Source organism: Cydia fagiglandana, chromosome 2 (genome assembly GCF_963556715.1).
Source record: "Cydia fagiglandana chromosome 2, ilCydFagi1.1, whole genome shotgun sequence".
NCBI lineage: Eukaryota > Metazoa > Arthropoda > Insecta > Lepidoptera > Tortricidae > Cydia > Cydia fagiglandana.
The window spans coordinates 13651850-13678777 of record NC_085933.1 but is presented as its reverse complement, the minus strand read 5'-3'; the positions used below and the strand labels follow the sequence as shown (position 1 = coordinate 13678777).

The 26928-nt window shown below is 37.5% G+C and overlaps 2 protein-coding genes across 4 annotated transcripts in view; one reads left to right on the top strand and one right to left on the bottom strand.

Annotated features, from left to right (window-relative positions):
• The window catches only part of LOC134676448 (uncharacterized), a 71454-nt gene extending 55423 nt beyond the window's left edge, over nt 1-16031 (top strand). Inside the window, exon 2 of the mRNA XM_063534848.1 lies at nt 15957-16031. The gene's annotated coding sequence lies outside the window, so the exon portion shown is untranslated. The remainder of the gene's footprint in view (nt 1-15956) is intronic.
• Nucleotides 1-26928, bottom strand: part of LOC134676379 (peripheral plasma membrane protein CASK) — a 254765-nt gene that overhangs the window by 148394 nt on the left and 79443 nt on the right. For 2 of the 3 annotated variants that reach the window (XM_063534747.1, XM_063534756.1), the window contains exon 1: nt 3383-4012. The exons of the other annotated variant lie outside the window; for it this stretch is intronic. In XM_063534747.1, coding sequence (XP_063390817.1) covers nt 3383-3664 — 282 coding nt within the window. In that variant the 5' untranslated portion in view covers nt 3665-4012. Of the gene's footprint in view, nt 1-3382; nt 4013-26928 lie in introns of those variants that run through there. 3 annotated transcript variants of the gene reach the window in all.

Sequence of the window (26928 nt, the reverse complement as noted above, 5' to 3'; positions counted from 1 at the left end):
ATTGATACACAACTTAATTGCACGAAAGCCAATAAACAACATACAACGTCCTTGTATTGCTAAATTTCTAACCAAAGTACCTAAAAATTATTAATAATAGCAATTCAGCCTATATACGTCCCACTACGGGGCACAGGCCTCTTCTCACTCGCGAGAGGGCTTGGGCTAGGGTCCCCATGCTGGCCTAATGCGGATTGGGGCTTCAAAGTACAAACTAATATTTGGTAATGAATGCGTCTACACAAGTACACATGTTAAGGTTTGACAGGAATTGTGCCACAGCATCGCCCGCGCGCGCCGGTGCTGGCGCTGCACTTGAGATTAGATGATATCATGAGACACCCGTGGCTTGTGCAACTACAATGCTATAATGCCAAGAACTTATTGGTTCTCACCATATACAAATAATAATAATGTTTTAATTTGTCTGGGTGTTACGAAAGTTTCGCAATTGGTTTGTAAAGGTTGCACTACAATTTAAAGTGGATAGGTCCACCTCCTCTTTTCTTAGAAAGTCAAAGAGTCTTCCACCATCAATCAAGAGGTTTTTACACTCTTATAGAATATTGTATGTATACAAAAGCATTAAAAACTCACAAATCGTGCTAAGTCTAACAATAAAGCATCGTACAATCCATTACCAGCGCGCGAACCATAAAATCTTCAGTTTGGGAATGAGCTTGCCACCAGAAAGAGTTAAAATTAAACAACCTACAATTACAAGCCTTTGTTATAATTAGCCTAAAAATTATAGGTGAAGGCATTGGAATTATTCAAAGATTAAAAAATCTTCTAAAATATCCTACTTGGTAGACGGATCTTCAGTCTACGCACAATATCATGGAGAGATATCATCCACAACAACCGGAGTTGTCAGCATCACTTTAAATTCATAATCATCGCCTTCATACGATTGTCACCTGCGTGTCAGTGATTTTGTTCATTCGTTAAATACATTCGCTTGCATGACTGACAAGCATATAATATAAAAGCTTGGTTGACCCGGCACCAGCTTAATTGGCATGTTTCCAGTTATCTGTGATTCATAATTGACACTTGAAATAGGTAGGAGGACTAGGAGGGCTACCTTTTCATATAAGAATTAATATCTATTCATGAATTACTATTAATATGGTTGTTTTTAAAGCAACCCTCGCCTGAAACTAATCAGTAAGGTAGGATGTTTATCGGCTCAGTTGAAACTACTGCTGAGAGTTGTTACTAGTTAGTAACGCATCATGAAGTGTTGTATTTTCTTTTTCACTTTCTGACGCTACTTTCAGGCAGAGGAGTACTCGATTCGAAATAAATCTCAATGGCTTCCACAAATAAGTTTATAATTATTATTATTTTTTACACATTTGTTTACGGAATATGTTGTCCTTATGTAATGATAGCCCATTAACAAATAAACCTGGTATACCTAGTCAATAACTATTTATATCTAAATAATGACAATGTCGTATTCTAGTGGGTACCTACCGGGTGTGGCCTGTAATATGAGCAAAAAATTTAACTGTAGGCTGTACTTCTCATACTGACCAACATTTGTTCAGCGACTTTTAAAAATAACTTGTAGTTTGATTTTTAATACACTTTAAAGTTTATTCTAACACGCAATGTATTGCGAATTCTGTTATGTTTAAGGCGTGACAAGCAACGTCAATCACAATGATATGGCGTGGCGATGGCGTCCATTGAAGATAATATTTATTTTGTATGAAAAATAGGGTGTTTAAATACTTCATAATTTTTAAAAGTTGTTGAACAAAAGTGTCACCGTTTGAGGAGTACAATCTATGTTTTAATTATTTGCTCGCATTACAGGCCACACCCGGTATACTTACGAACATTTGGTTATTTGTCCACATAGACGTATATAACATTACATCTGGCCTATCATATGATGCAACTTACCAATTTATATTAAATTGTTGGAAAATACGATAAATCAGAGAGGACCCAAGCTTTTCCAATTAGTTACAAATTTTAAACAGTTGATGGGCCGACAGTGCTATTTTTGTGGTAAGCAGTAGATAAGTAGTAGTAATATCATTACATCATACAACAAAACCTTTTTATCACCTAGTGGGAAAACATCAAGCATCAAAGGAAAGCATCAGAGGTAGCTTGGACGGGTTTAATGTAAAACTCACTCGATGTGGTTCACGTTACATGCATCAGAGCTAATACTTCAGATAGTGGTTACATTTAAAAATGGTACGACCTACAAGTACCTTCTTTTATCTTTAATTATGATTTTAGGGACAGTTTTTCAACTAATAATTACACAGTTTTGTTTTATATAAAAAGTTAAGTAATTTTATAGTCGCAACGAATAACTTATGTTGCCAGTCAGTGCTAACAATTGTCTCATCTATCGGTAATTTCAAATAAGGAAAATCTAGTTTGACGCAAACAATCCTTTAGTATATCTATATGGAATAAATTTCAAGACCACGTTCTTATTATGTGATTTTTGCATAAATATAAATATTATCAGTCACAGTACGCCCGGACCAGCGCCGGCAGAGGTTTAAACACGTCTCATAATGTGGTTCAAGCGAAGGCACGGACACCTAAATAGAACCGTTTTTCCCCCGAAGGGTAAAAAACGGATATTTAGGTTCCTGCCGAAGCTTGAACCACACCTAAGGGCCTTGCCGGCTTATGTGGTACTGAAGAGAAAGCAGCCGAGCGCTGGCAACCGGGCGACATTAGTACTTGAGTGGCGCGATAGATGGCGCTACTAGTTGATGAATTCGCTTGATTAGGGCTGAGTTACAAGGGTGTTATCTCATAATGTGGTTCAAGCTTCGGCAGGAACCTAAATATCCGTTTTTTACCCTTCGGGGGAAAAACGGTTCTATTAATAATTTTCTTACTTATTATTTAGGTATAACATTAATATTAAAAATCGCTATTGTGAAATATTGCTTGTCCCTGACATTTTTCGTATTCATATTTATATAATTGAAAAACAAACTGTAAATATCCATGTAAATTCCTAACAAATTACCATGTGTAATTTTAAGTGAAATTGTACATTGTGAGATAAATAAATCACATCATATATCGAAAATGTTGTCCCTATTCGTTAAAGCTGTTCCCCTATGAACGAGTATAATAAATTAGAAGCAGATGCCGCAACCGCGTGACTTGGTGCCGAAAATCGTTCACGGCTACGTCCCACGTTGCTCCGTCGTCTTGCATGACCACTGAAGCGTTTGATATTCCAAGCAGTATAGGAGATCCAGAAATGGAAAATCAGGGAAGTAACCAACCATGTTTCTCCAATTCAGGGTCATCTATTCTGCCGCATCATCCATGTCCCTTTGAAAAATATTAAAAATCTGTTTCAGGGATTGGAAAGAAATCTAACCTGTGAATGTGCTGCGCAATATTCGGGCGTGGGTTGCCTGAATGGGCTGTGTACGGGACACGACGTTGAGGCATGCGAAGTGTGCGCCGCGTGAGTGTGTTGCGGCAGATGATGCGCGTGCGCGTGCTGGTGCACGTGCGGGTGGTGAGCGTGGGGCGGGTGGCGGTGACCGAGCCGCGCGGGCTGCGGCGCGTGGCGCGCACACAGGTGTGTGGCGCTGCCATGGTGCTCAGCAAGCGACAGCGTCGAGCAAGATGGCCGCCAATAGCCGCCTTCCTCCATGTCAGGCCCGAGCCCAGGCCCAGGGGGGCATCGCGCCGCGCCGCAACACGCGCAGCGCCTGGGGCACGTCAGCGCATGACGCCGCGCCTCGTGCGGGCACCAGTCGTCGCGCTCGCGGCCCGACACCCTTTCCGCTCGATGCGACCGCTTCCGCTAGCGTCTCCGCCGCGCGGATAAACGCCAGTCGCGCATCCTCTCATCCGAATCGCTTACACAAATACACTATGCGTTTTATTTAGCTTTTTGCCCTTTGTTTTAAATTATAACAACACTTAGTTTTAGTAACACTGCAACTCAGTATTTAAAATGTCAATAGCTAGTTCTATTCGCACATTTTGTGGATCCGTAACACTGTAAACACTCGTAAGACTCCATCACTTCATTTACCTATAAAATTTTAATTAGCGACCTTTTCGAAAACCATCAATAACGACCCGGCACATTGAAATAAACCAAATACACAATATACATATTTAATTTCACCAGTAGCGCATGTACGCTCCTCTGATAATACCTATAGCTACACTTTGAAGTAATACTGGTAAGGTAAGATTCGAAATAGGAAACTTTCACAATAGAGTCAAGTTTGCTCCTCTGGTAGTAACCGCGAGACCAGTTACAGTTGAACAAATAACAATTGCACTGACTTGGTCTTGGAGCTGCGATTGCATTTTGATTCTAGACTATTGGACTTCTAGTTCACCACAAAGGGTAGGTACCTAGTAAGTTACGAGAGTAAATATTGTATTATTTTTATAAATCTTTGATGTTCACAATATAAAAAAATACTAGAGAAGCAGACATTATTAAACGATTTACTTCTTAAAAGTTCCTCATGTCGGTGTCAATTATTCATTGGGATTTCGTAAATGAGTTTTTGGTTCTAGTCTAAGAGCTAGCCACGGAAATAGGTATGTCATTTATAGAGCAACGAAATCCCTCTAGTTAGTATGCCATACTATCTTTATTAATTAATCCGGACGCCTGGCAGCTGTTTAGCGGTGGGTACGGGAGTGGATGGGCAACAAAGGGGTTGTAAAATCAATTGAAGGTGTGCAATTTATAAAGCTCTGTGTTTGGTGTGATATAATAGCTAATTATGTATTTAATTCAAATATAACAATGCCAGGCGTCTTATTTGGGGCAAAAGTAGTGCCAGAGGTGATGAAAGTACACAATCACTTGAGCGCCTGCTGAAGACCACGAGCAAATTTCACCTGACTCACAATTGCTTTACGCATAGTGTCGTATATATCTTCTACTTTTTGTACTCTGTCACAGAATAAATGTGACATCCCACGGGTAAAGGTACCTTATGGCGGTTGGCGCTTTCGCTATAATTAACGCCGCTCCAATATTATTGCTGCGCTATGCGAATTAAGCGCCAGCCGCCATAAGGTACCTTTTGCCGTGGAACGTCACAAATAATAGTACTACTCCGTTCAATTACGCCTAGGTAAGTGTTAGGAAGTAGTAGTAGAAGACATATACGACACTACAATAAAACAGACAGAATGGCTGAATCACAACAACAATAAGCATCGGCTAAAATAATAATATTAAATCAGTTCAAATTTAAATATTCGAAACCGGCAAGGAAATCAAAAATAAACTAATCGTACATATGCCAGAGCCAATAAATAAGGATCTCACATACGCGGACAGAGAGATAGTGGAATAATAGGGTACGAAGTTACGGCAGTCCCAGCGGCACTTGTCTGTGGCAAGCCGCAGTTTGGGGTCTTAGCGGTTAGGCCTGAGGAATTCAATTCTACGTATAGGTATTACACAATAGACATATGTATGTAAATAGATGATTTGAATTGATAGTAGCATCATATGTCCCACAATCAGCGGGTAAAACTGTTTACTGTCTATTGCGAAATCATAAGTTTGGTACCAATATTCACTGTCTGCGAGAGCTACGCGCTACGTTCGATTAAGAGGTTTATCCGCTTTGTAGCGAATATCGCCTCGAACAGAGAAGCTGCCTAGCGGGTCGCTGGGAATTAATGTGTATGGTAGAGGAAAGGACCAAACTGGCCCATCACGCATAACAGCGTTAAAGCATATATATAGGTTCAGATTCTTCCCTCACTCTCACTGACCGTGATATCATAATTAATCAAGCTGTGTTAAGCAAAGACAATCCAAAATCTGGATTTGAAGATGTCATTTTCAGAACAAAACAAAAGAAAACAATAGAAGACACATCCTTCTACATTTACTTACATAACTAGTGTAATTTTGGTACTAAGACTTTTAACACTGCCTGAACTTTGTAATTGTAATAGGCTACAGAGTCGAGTCAAGTCAAATCATTAATATTCTACCGAATTAGTTCGAAATCATAACGAGCACTGCGCCGAACATTATTCAACGTCACTGCAGGCATACAATATTCAAGTCGTGCACTCGCAAAGCATTCACTAACGGGTAAGTCGTTTTTAATTAGTCAAAGGAAAGTAAAGGGCTTCCAAAAGATGCTTTAAAATATGAATGATCTCGTGCGATTTACAGCATTTCTATTTGAATAATAAGAAGAAATTATTTTCCCATTCACATCATTTTATATGCTCATTGATTGTCATTATTCCGTACTTGTGTTTTCGACGTTAAGGACACTTTCGCAGGAACAACAGCTAATGAGTTAAGAGTTAAATGTCTGGCCCGTTTTTGACTGCTTCGCTTATCGCGTTTGTTGAAGGACTAATACATAAGGTAATATAATGCGAAAATAGTGGTACTTTTTGCCATCTTCTAGGTACATAATAATTGGATTGCGCAGAAATATCTAGGTACAGTAATAAATTTGTACCTAAAGTCTATTTTTTTACTCGGTAGACTAAAATGACATTTCATAGTATGAAATGACATTTTATGCTCATATTATGAAATGTCGTTTTAATCTACCGAATAAAAAAAAATACTTTAGTGCAAAAATAAGGTATAACGTTTCAGCCAAGGTTGTCGCGGCGGAGGGTTATGTTATAGGTACGAGTAAAAGCCCTTGCGTAAGGTATGTACATGATAGAAAAAGTTATTCGGTTCTATAAGTTTGTAAGTTTAGCAGGTGTAAACGTTGTTTTTCGTGCGATGTTTGAAGTTTTCAGCTAGTTTTTTAATAGGTTAAGAAGTTGAACGCAATGAATCAAAAGTTATCTAACCTTCCGCCGTAATATGTATGTGAATAAGTTGGCAAGGAATCAGTGCCAGAATACGAAACAAATAAGGTACATACTGACTGCAGTCTAAAATTGGGTCAGTGGGTCATCAGCCTTTGTCATACAATGAGATATCTCTGCGGAGCTCAACGGGTTTTGCATCCGCATCGAATTCCCTTAACTCATCGGGAAGAAAAAACTTCCCAACGGCCGCGTGTTGATGAATGGGGAGGTATTTTCTCTCCAGCATATTTTCCGCAACGGCCATGACATTACTTTATTAATTTTAGGCGCGAGCCCTTTTTGCAATCTGGGTCGGTGAAAAATATCGCCGGCGGCACAGCTGTACACGTTAATGAAAATAAATCAGCAGAGCGCTGCGTGCCCCTGCATCGTAAAACCTTGATACGTGCTCCCGCCGCCCGCGAAGTCAGGTAAAACCGCAGTCACTGTGCTCTCTTGAAGGGTTAAGTCAACAAGCTCTAATGGAAACATAATACGCCGCTGAGGATGAGAGAAATCTGTTTCTGGGTCACGAAACAGTAAACAAAGCTGGAGGGTTTTATTTATCCCTTATACCTTTCAAAAGAAAATAACTACATGCCTGATATATTGACGAGTTGGAACTTTGGATCACCAGAAAACACTCCTAAAAGTATTATTTTCAAAATAGGTACTCCCAAAGTTTTTAAAAACCACTTAGAACTTTTGTATTCTAAATGAATGTAGTATCATATATTAACAGAACAGAAATTCTTGGACATTCATATTTAAAATTGCGGACTGAACTCACAACATATTTTCTGAATCGGCCAATCAATGATCTACTTTCTGAGGTTATCATGCGAAATTTGCAATGCATTGAGTTTGAAATTTTGGAATAGTGGAACAAAACTGTGTATAATCAAAGCAACATATTTCTAAATTAATTGTATTGTGTTGTTAATTGTAAATGTGTAAGTGATATTAATAATTCTCTACGTGAATTTGAATTTAATAGTAACAAAAATGAAATATACTTTTCTCCAATATGCTCGGAAATGTTCACCTTACTGTAGCAAAAATAGTACGGGAAGTTCTTCGTTAATGTCAAACTCTAACTAAAAAACATCAAACTATCGCTGTCCTGTTCTAGCGGACGGGAAGTAAAAAAACACTACAGTAATAACTTATTACTGTAGTGTTTTTTACTTTTTAATAATAAAAAACGCAAACAGCCAATTATTATTGCCGCGAGCCGCTTCTACACGACCCGATCAGCTATCATTTCACGTGTATGATCGTGCGAATACTGCTTAATAAAATCAAAGATTATTTTTATATTTTTTTTAAATCTCATCCGTGTTCATAAAGCTTACATAGTTTGTCAAAGGACTTTCTCATTTCAAACATAGACAAAGAGAATCATACTATCTTTGTCTTACACTAGTACTAGCACCCAAAAGAAAAGGATGGGTGTAGTTTTCCTGGTTCTTACTGACTGAAAAGTTGGTTTGACAAACTATATTGCGCAATTATATTGAATGAACGAATATTGAATGGTACTGAATGGCAGAATAAGTTTGTGCCTTTAACTTTTAAAAATTATTTAAAGGGGGAAATTGTTTTTGACATTTTGGATGTGAAGGTTTGATTTGAGTGATGCTTGATGCTTAAATAATAATTATTTTAGCTTATTTCCTCGCATGTTTGGAGAAAAGCACTATATATGCCTCGGCAGGAATAGCAATTCGTGGATTCGTCTTCTTTGTCGGACTCCGCTTCGCGTCGTCCGACAAAATCGAAACTCATCCACGAATTGCCCTTTCCCGGCCTCTGCAATAATGTACTATAACTTGAAAAGTAAATATATTGTAAATTGAATGCCACTGAAGATGTCAATTTAGAATGTTAAAATTTTCACAAAAATCCTCTGTAATTAGAGACCAACTGGCGAAACCAGAATGTACAAAAACATGTTTATTCACTCCACCCTACTGGGTTTTTGATGATACCATTGCTCGCGCTTATTAGTTCGCACGAAATGCATGTGAGTTGTGTCATATCAATAATAAACATCTCGAGATTTTAAAATTTGAATAACTAACTAACCGCTATCAGGATCTAGCACAGCGGTAATACTAAAATATCGGAAGGTAAATACTTTTTTCTCCAATATGCTCGGAAATGTACACCTTACTGTAGCAAAAATAGTACGGGAAGTTCTTCGTTAATGTCAAACTCTAACTAAAAAACATCAAACTATCGCTGTCCTGTTCTAGCGGACGGGAAGTAAAAAAACACTACAGTAATAACTTATTACTGTAGTGTTTTTTACTTTTTAATAATAAAAAACGCAAACAGCCAATTATTATTGCCGCGAGCCGCTTCTACACGACCCGATCAGCTATCATTTCACGTGTATGATCGTGCGAATACTGCTTAATAAAATCAAAGATTATTTTTATATTTTTTTTAAATCTCATCCGTGTTCATAAAGCTTACATAGTTTGTCAAAGGACTTTCTCATTTCAAACATAGACAAAGAGAATCATACTATCTTTGTCTTACACTAGTACTAGCACCCAAAAGAAAAGGATGGGTGTAGTTTTCCTGGTTCTTACTGACTGAAAAGTTGGTTTGACAAACTATATTGCGCAATTATATTGAATGAACGAATATTGAATGGTACTGAATGGCAGAATAAGTTTGTGCCTTTAACTTTTAAAAATTAATTAAAGAGGGAAATTGTTTTTGACGTTTTGAATGTGAAGGTTTGATTTGAGTGATGCTTGATGCTTAAATAATAATAATTTTAGCTTATTTCCTCGCATGTTTGGAGAAAAGCACTATATATGCCTCGGCAGGAATAGCAATTCGTGGATTCGTCTTCTTTGTCGGACTCCGCTTCGCGTCGTCCGACAAAATCGAAACTCATCCACGAATTGCCCTTTCCCGGCCTCTGCAATAATGTACTAATTCTTACTAAAAATCAACCTTTACTGTGCAAATCGATTGAAGTCTGCGTCCAGTTAAAAATTGAATTGAAAAACTTTACTAGATCACTATTTTTGTCTTTGTTGTTTCAGGAGCGGCATTCGAGCATTAAAAAACTGTCAATTACCTGAGGTTTAATCAATTTTTCAGTTCGGACAGGCACTAAACAAATAAAAAAAATTGTGATTGATTTATCATTCTGGGTCCACAAAATTTGTTAGCGATTTTTTTTTAGTATTTACCTAAAATCGGCTATAAGTTAGCCATAAAGTCCCAGTACCTAACTATAACGGCAGTGTACGTAAAAGTGCATATGTACAAATGACGGGCACCCCAATATGGGTCAGGGTCATGCATGCTGGGTATACCTAAGACAGTACTTTCCTTTTCAGCCCGCGAACATTCGGAAATAAACGATCGAACATATGGGAATTAAGGTTGAATTATTATCATTAACGACCTAATTCGTAAATATAGCTTAGTAAAAGGATACTATACCTATACTTAATTATATGGAATACCTATACTTATACGGTTTAGTCTGTACAGCTTGCTTTACGATTGCCTTGGGTATACTCGTATAAATTAAATCATCCTTTAAATATGGGCCTTAATAAATGACCCTTATCAAATTCGAGAGCAGAGGACCATTCTTCATTTTGATTTGAAAGAAATGCAAAGTATAATTGTTTCCCTGGTATATTTAGCGGCCAATCCCGAGATCGCAAACTAAGCTAATTTAATCCGACAAACGGGCAGGCTTTCTCAAACTGAATCCTTTTCAATTTCTCGAACGCTTATCGCTGCGGCAAGGCACTTAGTTGCGGTAACTGGCTTTGATCGAGACTGCAATATAGAATGTGGATTTTTCAGGAATAACTTAAAAATAATCTATAACGGTGATTGCGATATAGTACATTGTAGGAGAGGACGGAAAACCGCTAAAAGATGGACGAGTGAGTTCGAGGGCCGACACGTTAGTGGAGGCCCTCGAATAATACGAGTCCATCTTTAGCGTTTCCGGCCGAGGCATTACATAGTGCTTTTCACGACTACTGCGAGGAAATAAGAAAACATTTACATAACTATAAGTATTAGCCCGCGATTTCTCTGGTAGCAAATTACTAGCCACTGCCTGTACTGTCTCTTGAATTTCGGTAGGCGTCAGCGTAAGAATATCATTTTCTTCACTAGAAGAACTCATTTTATAGCGAGCGTAGATACGCGTTTCTTATATTTTTTAGTCAACACACAATATACAGTATCCAATTCAGTAAGTATTTTCAGATCCCGCCTTTTTTACTTTTTTTACCACTTTTAAGAGGCGTTTTTCTGTTATTTGCTTCAAACCGACTCTAAAATTAGAAGCGTTTTTGCTAAAAAAACCACAAACAGCTACAAAAGTCAAAAACGCCTCAAGCGTGAACTGAATGGATAATTGTTAAAAAAAAATGAAGTGAATGGTTTTGACATTTCTTTTTTTTTAAAACAAGATATTGGTTCTATACATAACCTAATTTTATTTTTGAAGGAAAAAGTTGCGCAATAAAAGACCTTTTATTGTTTTTTTATGTTTTAAATGATACTCATTGCTGTAGCGAACTGTCACCAATGACAGATGATGATAACAATGAAACATTGTAGTAGTGGTGGTTCAGGTGCTACAGCTATTGCCTACTTTCCAGCTTGGTTTTAGACCATCTATTGCTACATTTCCGAACAGTGGCGTGAAAATATTTTTGTTTTGATAAGTTTTGCAATTTGTACATAGAACTTAGTGTAAGCTTAAATGTTTCTGTATGTTAAAACTTAGAGAACATTGAAGGTGAAAAAAAAGGAAAGACAATTTGATTTCGGGTATAGGTATCCTTAGTCAATGCTCGTTAAGTTGAAAATTTCAACAGGTGTAGCTTCTAATGAAAAGCTAGTTATCTTCGAATACGTGTTAAGGTGACATTGAGCCAGTTACGTGAAATATAGTAGGTATAGACCTGCCCAAATTATATTGATAAAGGAAGACGACCTCTAAGGGTCAGGATTAAGATTATTACTCGGGGACGTTATAAACAAGTTTATGATAAATCTAAAGCGAGGCGTAGACTAGCAACAATTTACGTTACATTGCCTACTACTAAGGTAAACTGCATTCAAAAGTTTGCACCGAAGTTTGATACCGCAATGAAGTGAAAACTGCACGCAAGTTCTTGCTAGTCTAACCCACGCTTAAGGTAGGATCAGACGGTTCATTCGAATGAATGTTCACTTGAGCGAATGATTCATTTTTCTTTCATTGCAAGTTCACACGGTGCTGGTGCTAAGATTATTCACTTTTTATTTCCTTTCACTATGGCGTCGAATGAAGTTGTGCGTCTTGGATTCATTTCTATTTGTGATCATTTAACAAAGATGTTAACAACCAAAAAGCAAAGAAAACGTCGACGGTGGTGTACATTACATTGTGGAATACATTGGGGAAACTAGCCATTGAAGATCTTTAATTGGATCGCAATCATTTGCGGGTGAATTTAAGTTCTACTATTAGTTGCATGAGCGGTGGCAGCATGGTTCTATTTACTTTTATCGCCCGTCACTATGCCCGTCACTGTCGCACTTTATTCACCTGTTAGAACCTGACAGGCATGGTAACAGGCAATAAAAATGCGACCATGCTACCGCCGCAATACCTATATGTACCTAGACGAATAAATCTCCAAATTTTACTGCGATACCTTGCTACTAGCGATTGTTTTGGAACTCTGAAACAATTTTACAGAGTAGGTACCTACAAATACCATATCGTGCTTTTTCCAAGAAGGCTAATAGGTACTACTACCCACAGGATTCAAGTAAAATATGCAAAATCGGGAACCACATCCACTCTGTGTTCACACTGTTCATTTTTTGTTCACTCGGGGTGCGAGTGAAAGATGCCGAATGAAAATAATCCAACACTGTTAGATTATTTCACTAATGAATTAATTTTTCGCTTTAGGTTCATTTTGTGTTCACACGCGTCACTTTGAGTAAAAGATGAATAATGAAACACAAAAATTAGCACAAAATGAACCGTCTGATTTCACCTTTAAGGTTGTTGAAGAACTATATTTAAGTTTCTAAATTCGCCGTCCGAAAAAGTAAATCCATACCTATTTTTATTTTAATCAAGGCTTAGAGGTCTTATTACAGATATAACAATAGCCTTCTCTCTCCACTTTATTGATAGTTACGGAATTATCTGGTCTAAATAAGAAATTAGACCATATTTCAAGAGAATTCTGTAAAATTATCATTACTCTACATTTAATCAATTGTACTTTTATTTTGTATCTTTTTACTGAGGTGTGCCAATAAAGAGTATTCTATCTATCGATCTACTCAAGGCTTTTGCGATCTTTCACGGGAATTCCAATGGTGATTCCACTCGACGCAGACTAGCCTGTACAAAGAGAGTTCCAAATGTTAGGAGCTTGCCAACTGGCAGAATTATCTATAGCAGTGGTGCGGAATAAATTTTGGCTTGGATTTGGCATGCAGATACCTAACATAGCTGCACCGAAAACTGGCGTTGCATTATTTTAACAAACCAATCAATAAGTAAATCTAGGGCGCTAATATCACAAAATATTGAGAAAAATCGATCGTTAAGTTCCTCAGCAACTAGCAAGGGAATGAGAAGTCCCAATAAGCAACTGTAACAAGTTGTTTAAAGTGATCATAATGGCCACGTGATTGCGGCGCGACAGGCGAGCGAGTACCCTGCTAGCTAGACGCGGCGACCTCCAAACAACTCAGGTGACTTAACGATACGCCGAGAACGCACATCTCAACGCCCCCGACACATTTGTAATTGCCCTCAAATGGCGCAAAAACGATGCAGAGACTCACTGATAACTTTCAAGTTGCACTAATTGACGTTATCGAAAAGGTCGCCGATTTGATCAATTTTTATTACACGTCTGATTACTTACAATAACAAAGAAGTTTCCACAGGTTAATTGTCACTATTTGGTTAGTTAAACGTGTTTTGAGCGATCGTGGCGTGGGGATTTGCGCTCGTCGCGACGTCAACTGGCAGTCGACCGAGGGCGGGCGCGACGGAGGCTGCGCGGACCCGGCGCCCCCGCCTTCATTCACCCACTCGCCGCCAGGCAGGCCTAGCCCGAACAACCGGACTCCTACGCCATGTGCTAACAATAAATTGGTATTGAACTTGACTATACAATCAATGTCCCAAAAATACTCGTATGCTAAGTTCATAGTAGAATTGTGATGGTTACTCGTGAGATACGGCAGAGTATCTTCGAAATTTCAAAAGGAGGTTCTCAATTCGGTTGTTTTTAGGGTTCCGTACCCAAAGGGTAAAACGGGACCCTATTACTAAGACTTCGCTGTCCGTCCGTCCGTCCGTCCGTCTGTCACCAGGCTGTATCTCACGAACGATTTAACGACGATTTAAGTGGGGCTCCCATACAACAAACGTCATTTTTGACCGAAGTTAAGCAACGTCGGGTGGGGTCAGTACTTGGATGGGTGACCGTTTTTTTAGATAATGGTACGGAACCCTTCGTGTGCGAGTCCGACTCGCACTTGGCCGGTTTTTTTTTTTGCATTATGGTACGGAACCCTTCGTGCGCGAGTCCGACTCGCACTTGCCCGGTTTTTTATTCACCTCAAAACTCCGTCATTTCTCAACCGACTAGGAATATTATTGTATATTAGGTCCCATTTTTATCAAAATATAATCTAATCCATTAGGAATCGAGGGACCTTAAAATTCAGAGGCATACATATCAAACATTAACATTATGAAAGTGACATTGGATGAAGTGGACATATTTCCCGTTGGCGATATGTGTTAACTTCTAACGTCTTAGTCTAAAAAAGGTAATCAACGGGTAAATTAAATGTAATGAAAACGAAAACATATTCACATACCTCTAGGGCCAAAGGACGTCATGTCGGGAAGCTGGTTTGACGTGAATATTATCTGTTTATTATTTTTAAAACGGATTTTGTTTTGATAACAAGTATCAGAACATTTTCTTAATTCGCTTTTCATGTTTACAACACCTTTGGGACAAAAGCTTTAATGCAATAGGTAGGTACATTGGGAGAATGCACAGGGAATTGAGGAATTTGCTCTGCACTGACCTCAACCTAATTCTGCAACTTGCCAGAGCACTTTATTTTCTTTACAGCAGCATTACCTACATACCTACCAACAGAAAAGAAACCAAGAATTTTCTAAAAGCTCAACCGTAGGTACCCCGTAGGTAACCTTATTCACAAAACTTAGCAAATCATTGTTAAATTTTATCTCTTTAACAAACGCAACGTCAAAATGACAACAAGCGGTTGTAGTAGCTTGTTAGAGTTAGATTTGACAGAATATTTATGAATAACGCCATAAATGTATCTTTTTTTCTATGTCGGTATTAGTATTATTAAATAAGAGTTCCGACCAATATTCACTTTCACTTGATAATAATACTTAGAAACTTTGCTACCGAATGGATTATTTTTTCCAAAAACCAACGCGACGTAGCTGTACAACTTTACAAATCGAAAAATAAATATTTATTATTTAAAATCAGCAATTAAAAATCCATCTTCACAGCCAATGTGAGGTAAGAACAGAAAATGTTCACGATATTACATTGCCCTCTAGAAGTCTAGACTCTCTAGAGGATAAAACAACTTAGCTATCCAATGTTGAAGGATAAACAGAGCCTATTTGGGCTAGTGTGGTAAAAAATATTTAAATATATCATTTCCACTTTCTCTACTTTTTAGGGCCCTCTCCAATAAAATCTATTATATGTTATATGACGTATTTGAATAACGTGATGTGAAGGATGTTAGCGCCTACGGGCTGCCAAGCCAAATGTCTCGCATACAAAATAAACGAGACACGTGTATTGGTAATTATAAATAGCTGTCGTTGTTGATTAACCATACCTAATAATATACTTACCGACCTGATTGTTTCAACTATGGCATTTGGTTTCATATAATAGGCAAAAATTATATTAATTCATATTTTTTACGAGTGTACTTTTTTATATTAGAATAAAAATACTTCGCTATCACTGAAATATTTTGTTCCGTTGCACTTATATGAATGGCATTTGTATTATTGGCACAAAAACCACTAGGAACGTTTGTCACGCAAAATAGGCGCCAGTCGTCGAGTTGCGGAAAATTTCCCGAATTATAATACAATACAACGTTTGTTTTTATATACTGCAGAAATATTGTAGACAATAGAACTGACAATATACCTAGATGCCAAAGATACCGATAAGAAATGGCAAAATCTAAAAAGGCGACGAATCATTATGCGAAATGAGCGGACTTCATCTAAACCAACCTGACGCGGTTCGAAGCACAAGCTACATTGTAACTATGTATAATGGATACTTGTATTAGAATTAGTTGATATAATATAGGTATAACAAAATTTATGCCGCTATGAACAATGACACTAAACCAGAGCTTGTGGCTAGACTATCAGGGATTCTGTTGTATCCTTGCGTTATAAACTTATAATACGTACCTAAATCATATCATTGATATCAATGATATTGCTTAAAACATGCCACATGCTTATGCCACAACTGCGTGCATACTGAACGCTTATAACTTCAAGACGGGAATGTTACACAAGGAAACCCTTTTAACAGTTTTGACGACAGCAACACATGAGCAAAACAGCTCAACACTTTGAGCATTTATGCGTTCGCAGATCGACAAATCAAATTGTGTCGATTACATGTCGATACATACATGCAAATGGTGGAGGTTAGCGTGTTTGTACATCGATACAAGCGAATAGGGAGAGATGAAATGGTTATAATTTAATTTCAGCGCTAATCATTTGGAGTATTTGGACAGGCGAGCTCTAACCGAAACGACTGATATATTTTATTTAGAAAACAAATAGAAGACTAGCTCTTACCGAGGTTTTACGGGTGACCTTGAAATTAATTGTAGTTGTAGAGTTTGAGTTTCAATACGATCACTGACAGGAACGTTTGGTTGCTTTCTAGTTGGACGTTTTTAAATGGATGGATGGAACGTTTGGTAGATGATCGCTATGCGTATGCTAGATCATAATCAAAAGTCGGAGCACTTTCTCCATAAAGATGCCATTTGTAATGGTGCTGAAATATCGAACCTCAAAAAAGGTTTAGTACCTATAGGTAGATATAATGTAAATTACCTAAGCTTAAATCGTATAAGAGTTATGTATAATACATACATACCTTCTTGGAATAAAACCAACGGACTCACAGAATGGAATAGATTCTCCTCAAAACTGTAACTGTTGAAGGTGTTATTGTTAATCTATTAAAACTTACTGCTATAAAAACGATATATGAATTAGTTTGAAACAAAACGAGCAGCTATTGCCAGCTCGCGTAGGCAAAGTTGGCTCGTAATAATAAAGTCTATGCTTTGTTGTGGTAAAGTTGCTGAAAATAAAGTGAAAGTGTGAATCATAAATATGGTGGCAATTTCAGATTGAAATTGAATTAAACTAACAATAATTTAAGCCTAATGCAAATGCTTATTCTCTGTCAACTCTGAATCAATGTTTTTTTAAACTACAAAGAAATGCATGGGTACCGGATAATAATATCAACAATTTTATTATTGCCTGTATAAAAACATATACTTTTGACGGTGACAACTGATATTAACTTGTACAATTTATCTAAGCGGTAAATTCGCATGACTCGTCAGATGCGGTTCACGTAACGCCTGTATGGCAAAAATACGGCAACGTTAGCGCAATCTTTATTTCTCAGGGCCGACACCGTTAGAGTAACATTTGCGGGACTCCCGACCAAGTAGCCTCATAAAAATGGAATATCAAATGAAAATTTCTTTCCGCTCTTGGGTTTATTGCGGTCAGGGTTGCAGTTCATTCACGTAGAGTTGTATTGTATGTAATATAGCTCACAAGTTGGGAGAATTTGTATTAAGTAAAAATTTAATAAGTAATAATACACTCAGCGTCAAAAAAATCGCACATCTTAACATTTTTCTTTCAAGCGGTTTTAAACCTTATATTATATAAGGCAAGATAAGACTATGGGGCCTTATTTGAAAGGTTATGAAACTCTCTATTGGAAAATGTCGTAAAATGGACGATCTACCCCATACAAAAAGAAAATTTTCAGGAAAAACGAATCGACGTGTATTCTGGTTAAAATTTGCAAAGAATAAAAACACTACAAAATCAACAGATTCAGAAAAAAACAAACTTAAAACTAAACTTAAAACCTAGTGCTGCCTCCTCTTGCCCTCCGAGTAGCTTCCATGTGATCAGTCATGACTGTCATGAGTGCCACGATGCGTTTTTGAGAAAAGTTGTTCCACTCCTCAATAATGGCGTTTTGAAGCCTGTCGAGAGTGGCAGGAGCAGGATCAGACGACCGATCCCGCCCGTTTAGCTGATCCTAGTGATGTTCGATTGGGTTCAGGTCAGGGCTCCTTGCTGGCCACTCCATTAGGGTGATCCCAACCTCCCACAGTTAGTCTCACACAAACAACGCAGTGTGACAGCGGGCGTTGTCATGCATAAACTGGAAGTTGGATCCAACAAAACCATCATATGGGATCACATGCTCCTCCAAGAATACCGTTATGGAACGCCGAGCAGTCAGGGATCCCTGGCTGTGACCACCTTCAGTGCGGGAAATGCACAGGAGATCAGTTTACTCGTCGATCGAAATGCCGCCCCAGAACATGCGAGATCCGTCCCCTAAGCAGACGGTCTCTTCAGTGCAGGCTTGCGTAAATTGGTCTCCCTGCCTCCTACACTCCCCCCTGCACCTGTCGTTGGTGTAAAGGCACACCCTCGTCTCGTTGGAAAAGAGGATATTCCTCTATTGTTCAAACGTCCAATCTTTGTGCAGTCGGCAAAATTTCCTCTTGGCTATTCGATGCTATTGCTTTAATTGGGGGCTTGTAGCAGCTCAACGGGGCAACATCCTCTTCTCTTCCGGCTTTCTTCCGATCGTAGAGATGCTTACTGCTGGTTTTTGAGCTGTTTGAAGCTGCTGCTGCAGCTCAACAGCCTCGGAGAAACGGTTCTGCAAAGAGTTCGATACAATGTACCGGTTGTCTCTAGCAGAAGAGCAGCGTTGTCTTCCAGGTCCAGGCCTCCTGATGTAACCACCAGTCACCTGGAACCCCAGCAAGACTCGACGCACTCGGAAACCGCTTATGTTAAATCTTTCAAGAGCTGATTTCAAATATTGAAAATTAATTATATTTTTAGTTTAAAATTAGAGTTATGGTGAACTTTAATAGATTTAAGTAGTAAAGAAACATCGGTTATATAATTTATGTGCAATTGACAACGATACATCGAGTATTTACTGGACTTTGGGGCGGAACTACCTAGCTGTCAACGAGTGATCACCGTTGGATTTTCGTGTTTGAAACCGGGAGAGTATTTTGTTCTATCTTACTGTTACCACACTGTTATTATTATATTATACCATATATTACTTAGTATTACATTTATACAAAGCTCATTGTACAGCCGTGAGCAACGTCAAACCACAAATACATTGGCTCAGTGCAGTTTCTCTTTGCTTGACGAACTAGTGGAAGTAAAAGTTGAGACAAGGCACATTCGCCACAGACACAGCCCACTACTGACACACTGCATACATCGTTCATAGTTCATATGTTCTAGCTTTCATCTCTCTTGTCCTGGCAAAATTCCACTCTCAATTTTATTGAGATAAGTACTCATCCTTTATTATTTACACCTTTCAGAAATCGTGACAAGTGACAATGACCACCAAAAGCGCTGCCAACACTCGCAAGGCAACTGCGCGCCAACTAGAGATGCAACTGAAGACTACTACACAAGATCTACAGGAGTCGAGGGCCTTGTCCAAGCAGTTGTTGCAGGATAGGGAGGAGAGCGAACTACAGTTCAAGAAATTGGTCGACACAAACTCAGATTTAAGACGGGACCTGGCAGACAATGATGTGCAGTTGACTGATGCCCGTGGTGAAGTGGACCGTTTGCAAGAGGCAGTAGACTCGTTCAATCAGTGTGCTTCTACGCATGAAGTGGCCTTAACCCGCATCACACATTTGGAAGAGGAACTGGGTGCGGCTAATGATGAACTTAATTTGTTTAGGAGAGAGCGGGAGCACTATGATGCTTCGGAACTACAAAATGTGTACCAAGAGTTGGCAGGCGGTGAAACTCAAATTAGTAAGGACTCTAGATATTTAGTATATTTTAATAGTAGCAATAAGTTAAAAAAGTATATCAAGATTAATAGGTATATTAGGAGAACCCAGAAGCTTATCAAAGGCCAGGCATGCATTAAAAAATATAGTAAATTAAAACATGCATTATCAGTTATGAAAAATAGGGTTCAAAATTGTCATTTGGAGCTTAAACCAAGGAATCAAATTTCCAGAAGTTACATGCCGATATAAATAGGTTAAAAGATGAGCTTCTGGTAATAACCACCATGTATGAAACCACCAAAAAACAAGTTGAGGAGCACATCAAGGCTTTTAATAAATTGCTGCAAGAAAATCAAAATTTAGAGGAGCGATGCAAGTCATTACTTAATGGAAATATTTGTAATTGTGGCCAAATGCCACCAGCAAAAGTTGTTGAAGCCGATGTGGCCCTCAACACCTCTAGGCCAGCTGTACCAGTAGTCACACAGCCCCCTAGAGCAGTCAGTAAGACTGTTGTTTTTTCAGATCAGATTGGGCTAGGAATGGGCCCATTATTAGGCTACAGATTAGAGCAGAAAGTCTCAAATTACTGTTATCAAAACATTACTTTGTCTCACTTGTGTGACCTTATTTCAAAGGGATGTTATGATAGCAGTACTACACTTGTAATTTTATTAGGAAATAGCCTTAATGTAGATAAGCCTAGCATAGATAAGTTGATGTCCACTTTAAGTATTATTGAAAAATCTGGTGTGGGGAAAATCATTTTATGTGCACTGCCTTATGCAGAGAATATGTCTTATGACTATAATAGTAAAGTAGCACACTACAATTCTTTGATGTACCATGCCATATCTGTCAATAAAAAGTACCATTTCTTTGACTTAAATAAATTCATTGAGCGCTTCATGCTAGCTCCAAGGAAGGTATTTCTGCCAAAGAAATATTTAGTATACCTAGTGGATTTATTGGCCTATAATATTGAGCCAAATAGATTTAGTAGTGTTATAGCTAATTCTCAGTCAGCTGACAAAGTCAAGGACCCCATGCCAAATTTAAACTAGATTGTAAGACAGCGGAAAAACGCCTGAGTATGAATATTATTCACCAGAATATTCAGGGTTTTTCCAGCAAAGAATTAGAAATAGGTTTATTTTTAGATAATAATAATATTGAAGTTATGTGTATCACTGAACATTGGCTGAAAGATGGGCAGTTTTTATTTGATTTTGTTAACTTTAAGTTAGTCAGTTTTTTTGCTAGAAAGTCTGCTGTTCATGGTGGTTCCCTGATAATTGTTAAAAATTGCATGAAATCTAAAGAGCGTAAAGATATTGTAAATTATTCCATAGAAAGAATTATCGAAATTTCCTGTGTAGAATTAGAAAAATATATTATTGTATGTGTTTACAGACCACCATCAGCTGACTTCAGCACATTTGAAACTACAATGGAAAGTGTGCTGAAATTAGTATGTAAGGGCCAAAAACATGTTATAGTCTGTGGAGATTTTAATGTTAACTTGCTCGAGTCCTCTAGTAATACAGTTAAAATGCTGTGTTTGTTTAAATCATTCAATTTATTTAACTTGTTTCTTGAACCTACTCGGGTAGGTGTAACTAGTGCAACATGTCTGGATAATATATTTTGTAATTGTGAATGTATAGATAAGCAAATATTTAACTGTTTTTATTCTGATCATAGCGGTCAAAGGGCTGTTTTCTTAAGCGATATCCATGATACTCCACAAACAATAACATATAGACCCATTACTAGTAGTCGCTTGGAATTATTCAAAAATGAAATTCAAAAAAGTCTCTGTATGTTACCATTTTCACATTACAACTGTAATAATTTGTATGAAGATGTTTTTAACGTAATTCTTTATTATTTTAATCAAAATTTCAGTATGAAAACTATTAGTGGGTCAAAAACTAGAACAAAGTTTAGTGAATGGGCTACTGTAGGCATTTATAAAAGTAGAAAAAGGCTTTATGAACTTTATGGTGAGAGAGAGCTGAACAAAAATACAGATTTCCTGGACTATGTGAGGAACTACTCTAAAATCTTCAAGAGAGTGTGTTTAACAGCCAAAGCAAACTATACAAGTTCTAAACTGAAAGTGTCGGACAACAAAGTGAAGACAACATGGAATATTATAAATAGGGAAGCTGGTAAATGTAAATCACGCGATTGTCAAGTCAACATTGTCTCGGATAAACAACTGACCATGTCAAACAACGATGTTGCCTCGGCATTCGAAGATTATTTTTCTAAAATAGCTATTAATACCACGAAATGTCTACATTCATCTTCGTCTCGAGCTCATTCCTTACTTTGTGCTAATGTTAAGAAATGTAATATTAACTTTGAGTTTAGTCTAGTAGATTCAGCAATTATTGTTAAAACATTCAAGTCACTCAATTTAAAGAAAACGGAAGACTTATGGGGAACATCTGTTAGAGTCATTAGTCATGTCTTGGACGTAATAGCGCCTTACTTAACCGTAATTTATAATATTTCAATTTCACGAGGCGTCTTTCCAGATCTTATGAAATATAGCAAAGTCATACCTCTTTTTAAATCGGGTGATTCGAGTGATATGGCTAATTACCGTCCAATATCAATACTTCCTGTACTAAGTAAAGTTTTTGAAAAGTTAATGTTAAATGATCTACTGGGTCACTTCAACAGACATACTTTACTTACAAGCAATCAGTTTGGTTTCACAAAGGGCCGTTCCACGACCGATGCTGCTTCGGTACTTATTAAACATATTTATGATATTTGGGAAAATTCTTGTGATGCAATTGGCATATTTTGTGATCTTTCTAAAGCATTTGATTGTGTGGATCATGGAACGCTCATTTTGAAATTAGAACACTATGGTCTGTCAGTAAATGCCCTAAACTTTATGTCTTCTTACCTTAGCAACAGAACACAAACAGTTGTTGTAAACAAAACCCGGTCTAGCGGTACTGTAGTCCAATTAGGAGTGCCACAAGGTTCTATTTTGGGTCCATTCCTGTTTTTGGTTTATATAAATGATTTGCCATGTGTAGTAGAAAATCTTTGTGAAATTGTTCTTTTTGCTGATGACACATCATTACTTTTTAAGGTTGATCGTAAATCTACCGATTACAGTGTAATTAACAGCACACTCGTTAATGTACTAAACTGGTTTACTATGAACAATTTGCTTCTTAATGCTAAGAAAACTAAATGCATTCGATTTTCTTTGCCGAATGTTAAACCAGTCGATACTAAGATACTTTTGAATAATGAATGCTTAGAGATGGTAGATAAAGCACTGTTTCTTGGTTTAACATTGGACAAAAATCTACAATGGAGTCCTCATATAAGAACACTAGCTAACAAATTAAGTTCGGCCGCTTACGCTGTGAGGAGAATTAGACAATTGACTAATGTTGAGACAGCTCGCCTTGTTTATTATAGTTATTTTCATAGTGTAATGTCATATGGTATTCTGGTTTGGGGCAAAGCAGCTGACATACAGACTATATTTGTCTTACAAAAGAGAGCCATTCGTTCTATATATAATTTAAGGGTGCGTGAATCATTAAGAGATCTTTTTAAAGAAATTAATATTTTAACTGTAGCTTCCCAATACATATATGATAGTATTATTTATGTTGTTAAGAATCTAGACTCCTTCACTAAGAATTCTGATGTCCATAACTATAATACTAGAAATAAAAATAAGCTTGCTATCAGAAAGTTTCGTGTTCGTAAAGTACAGAAGTCATTCGTTGGGCAATGCATTCATTTTTATAACAAGTTACCTGAGGATGCTTTAAGATTACCCTTTCCAGCTCTTAAGAATTACTTAAAAAAGTCATTGATGTTGAAGGCTTATTACAGAGTCGAGGACTACTTGACAGACAAACATGCATGGTCCAAACCAGAAACTGTAATAACGACAAGTAGTAATTAAAAATATTGTATTATGTGTAGAGTTAAAGGTGACTCAGCTCAGGTAAGAAAGCACATCAAATTGTATGAAAGCATCTCATAACAATCAGTCAGATTCATATAATATGTATTCTCATTTCTTTTATTGATTTTAATTTCTTTTCCTTTTGTAAGATTTGATATGTTATCAAACTGCACAACGGGACTTAATCGCGTATTTAAGTTTTAAGATTTACCTCCGACGTTTCGAGGACGGCGTTGTCCCCGTGGTCTCGGAGAAGACTGGCTCAAGTTGACATCAACATCTTCTAGCCGCGCGAGTTTTTCGAACTACCCGCACTTGGTCTTGTTTATCAGTTTGAAACGATTTGATATGTTTTCTGAAAGAGCTACGTATTTGTGATTTCATGTACATATATGTTTATTTTTTATATCAAATTCTATAAAGTTATGTACTCACTGAGTATAATTGCATGAATTCTATAGTAATTTAAATTGTATTTTTCTTAATTACTCGTAATGCATGTTAATTATAAGATGTAATAATGTTTTGAAAAGATGTGTCCCGCCGAGTTTGTTGCCGGTCCCATATTGGGATACCCTCCTCCAATTGAGGGGGGATTTAAATCTTCTCGGGGCAGAGGTGTACGGTTGGAGCCGGTAAAGGTTTATTTGACGTTCATAAGCGCATTGTAATATGCCTACTTGAATAAACTATTTTTTATCTTTTATCTTATCTTATCTTATCTTTCAGCAACTTCTTACTGCCATAGTCTTGTTTGCAGCAGTGCCACCTCTTAAGCTGCTCCTTCTGGCCTGGTATCCATGTCCAAGGGTGTTTTCTTGCTGTAACGGTTCATTAGTAACCTCAGTGACCTCTGGAGAGCGAATAAACCATAATTAACATTTATCCTCCATTTTATACCCGTCCCGGATTGCACAACAACGGACCGATTAAAATTGGATTTCAGCCCTTTTTTAAACAAAACGCCTATGTTCGGCGATGGTTGTTTTTACGGACAATGACGATTAATTTTTTCAAAGTTCATTAATTGCGCTTTCAAATGATACCAATATTGACAGGGTACAATGCATTAGATAAGAGCTATATTTGCATGAAACGAATTTTTGGCGAGGTGCGATTTTTTTGACGCCGAGTGTATGTACCTAGCTTGAATAATATCGCATGAATGACACAAACTACCATGCATTAAAGTTCTTTTTACCAAGGCCAGACATATGGAGTAACCTGTGCTGCATTTTATAAAGAATCGAGGTAGGTACATTCTATTCACAATTTTATCAAACATCGCGATATCAAGACATATTCTTCGGATAAACTCGATTTGCACTTCTAGGTAACTCCGGGGAAAACTAAACTTTGCCTCGCTCTTTTTTCAGCTACTAGTCAAAATTGAATTTTTTATTTATCATGGTCTGAAAGTGGGTCATTTTGTTTAAATTGGTGTTACATTATGTTCAGAGCTCAAAGCCTATTGTGCATTCTCATCTTGCCTTCGCCAATAAATGAAAATGAGACTGAACTGGATATTATAAAGTAGAGACGATTTGCACATAGCCTGTTGACATCTCTACTGCAACTCGCATTATTTTATTGCTGTCAAGCTCGCACAGTAACATGACAACCGGCATCATGGGCGGGACAGCAATACAATTATCCGCTTTTAGTGATAGCAACAGGAGAGTCAATGTACGAAAATCTATATGGAAAGTGTTTCTTGCTTAATAAATTTATATTAACTTAAGTCGGTTACTGGTTCGCATCCATATTTTTATTGAAGTTTCGAACATTGAGGAAACATTTGATGTGGTGAACATATAATAAATTGGATATATATAAAACATAGGCCACAGTGTAGGCGTCGCAGACAAGGCATTACTCAAACCACAGTACATTCGTGGTATTGTGGCTGCGGGACCCTCGTCAGACATAACGGGAAACGTCAAGAGCTCTCCACCGATAATACAAGTAATAACCGGTGCTATTGGATACAAGGCGGGGTGATACGGAGTACTTACGTGTGGTATTAAATATCCTTACCAAAACCTGTCATTATATGAATAGAACATATCTGAACTGAAAAGGCTACAATGATGAATGAAATGATAATAGTAGATTGTTAACCAAGGGTGGAACCATATCACCCGAGATATTTTAGCTCTCGAACGAAGAATAGTTTAATAATATTTCAGGAAGAAGCCAAATTTCACTATACGCGTGAACATAAAACAGTAGTACACTTACCACGAGTTATTGAATCGTCAACACTGACATATACGAGTACGCTAACGTCTGCGTTACTTACTTACTTTCTATGGATCTTACATATAAGTGCGAGCGAGATTACGTAGACGTTAGCGTATATTTCAGTGTTGACACTGTCAGTGACTCGTGGTACGAGTATATCTATTTTGGAAATCTAAGGAAAATAAATGAATACCGCAACGATTCGCGGAAAAGAAACCGTGAGTAAAAGTCGTAAAGCTTCTTACCTAATCCTAGATGTTTAACGACCACTTCCTGTAATCGGATACCATTACCGACATTAGATCAGATTGCGGAACTCATCGGTCTTATTTGGAAAGCCAACTCAGTGGAAATTCATGATTTCCCATTTCTCGATAGATTTTTTTGTAGAATATAAATTCATCGCATTAGCAGATGAAAATACTTGAAGATAGTATAAAAAATCACTAGGTATATATGCTTCCATTTAGTAGTAAACAAGAACAGGTTAAAACACCATCCATACAGGAAGAAAAGCAAGCTGGCTGGCTTATTTATTTTCCTGAGGAGATTACTTTTATTCAACGTGATATAAGTAGATTATAGAAAAATATACAAAGAACACTAGGAAAAGAGAAAAGATACCTACTAATTTTTAGGAGTAAATGCCGTATTAAAATAAGTTTTATCAACTTTATGGCCCAAACATCCACGTT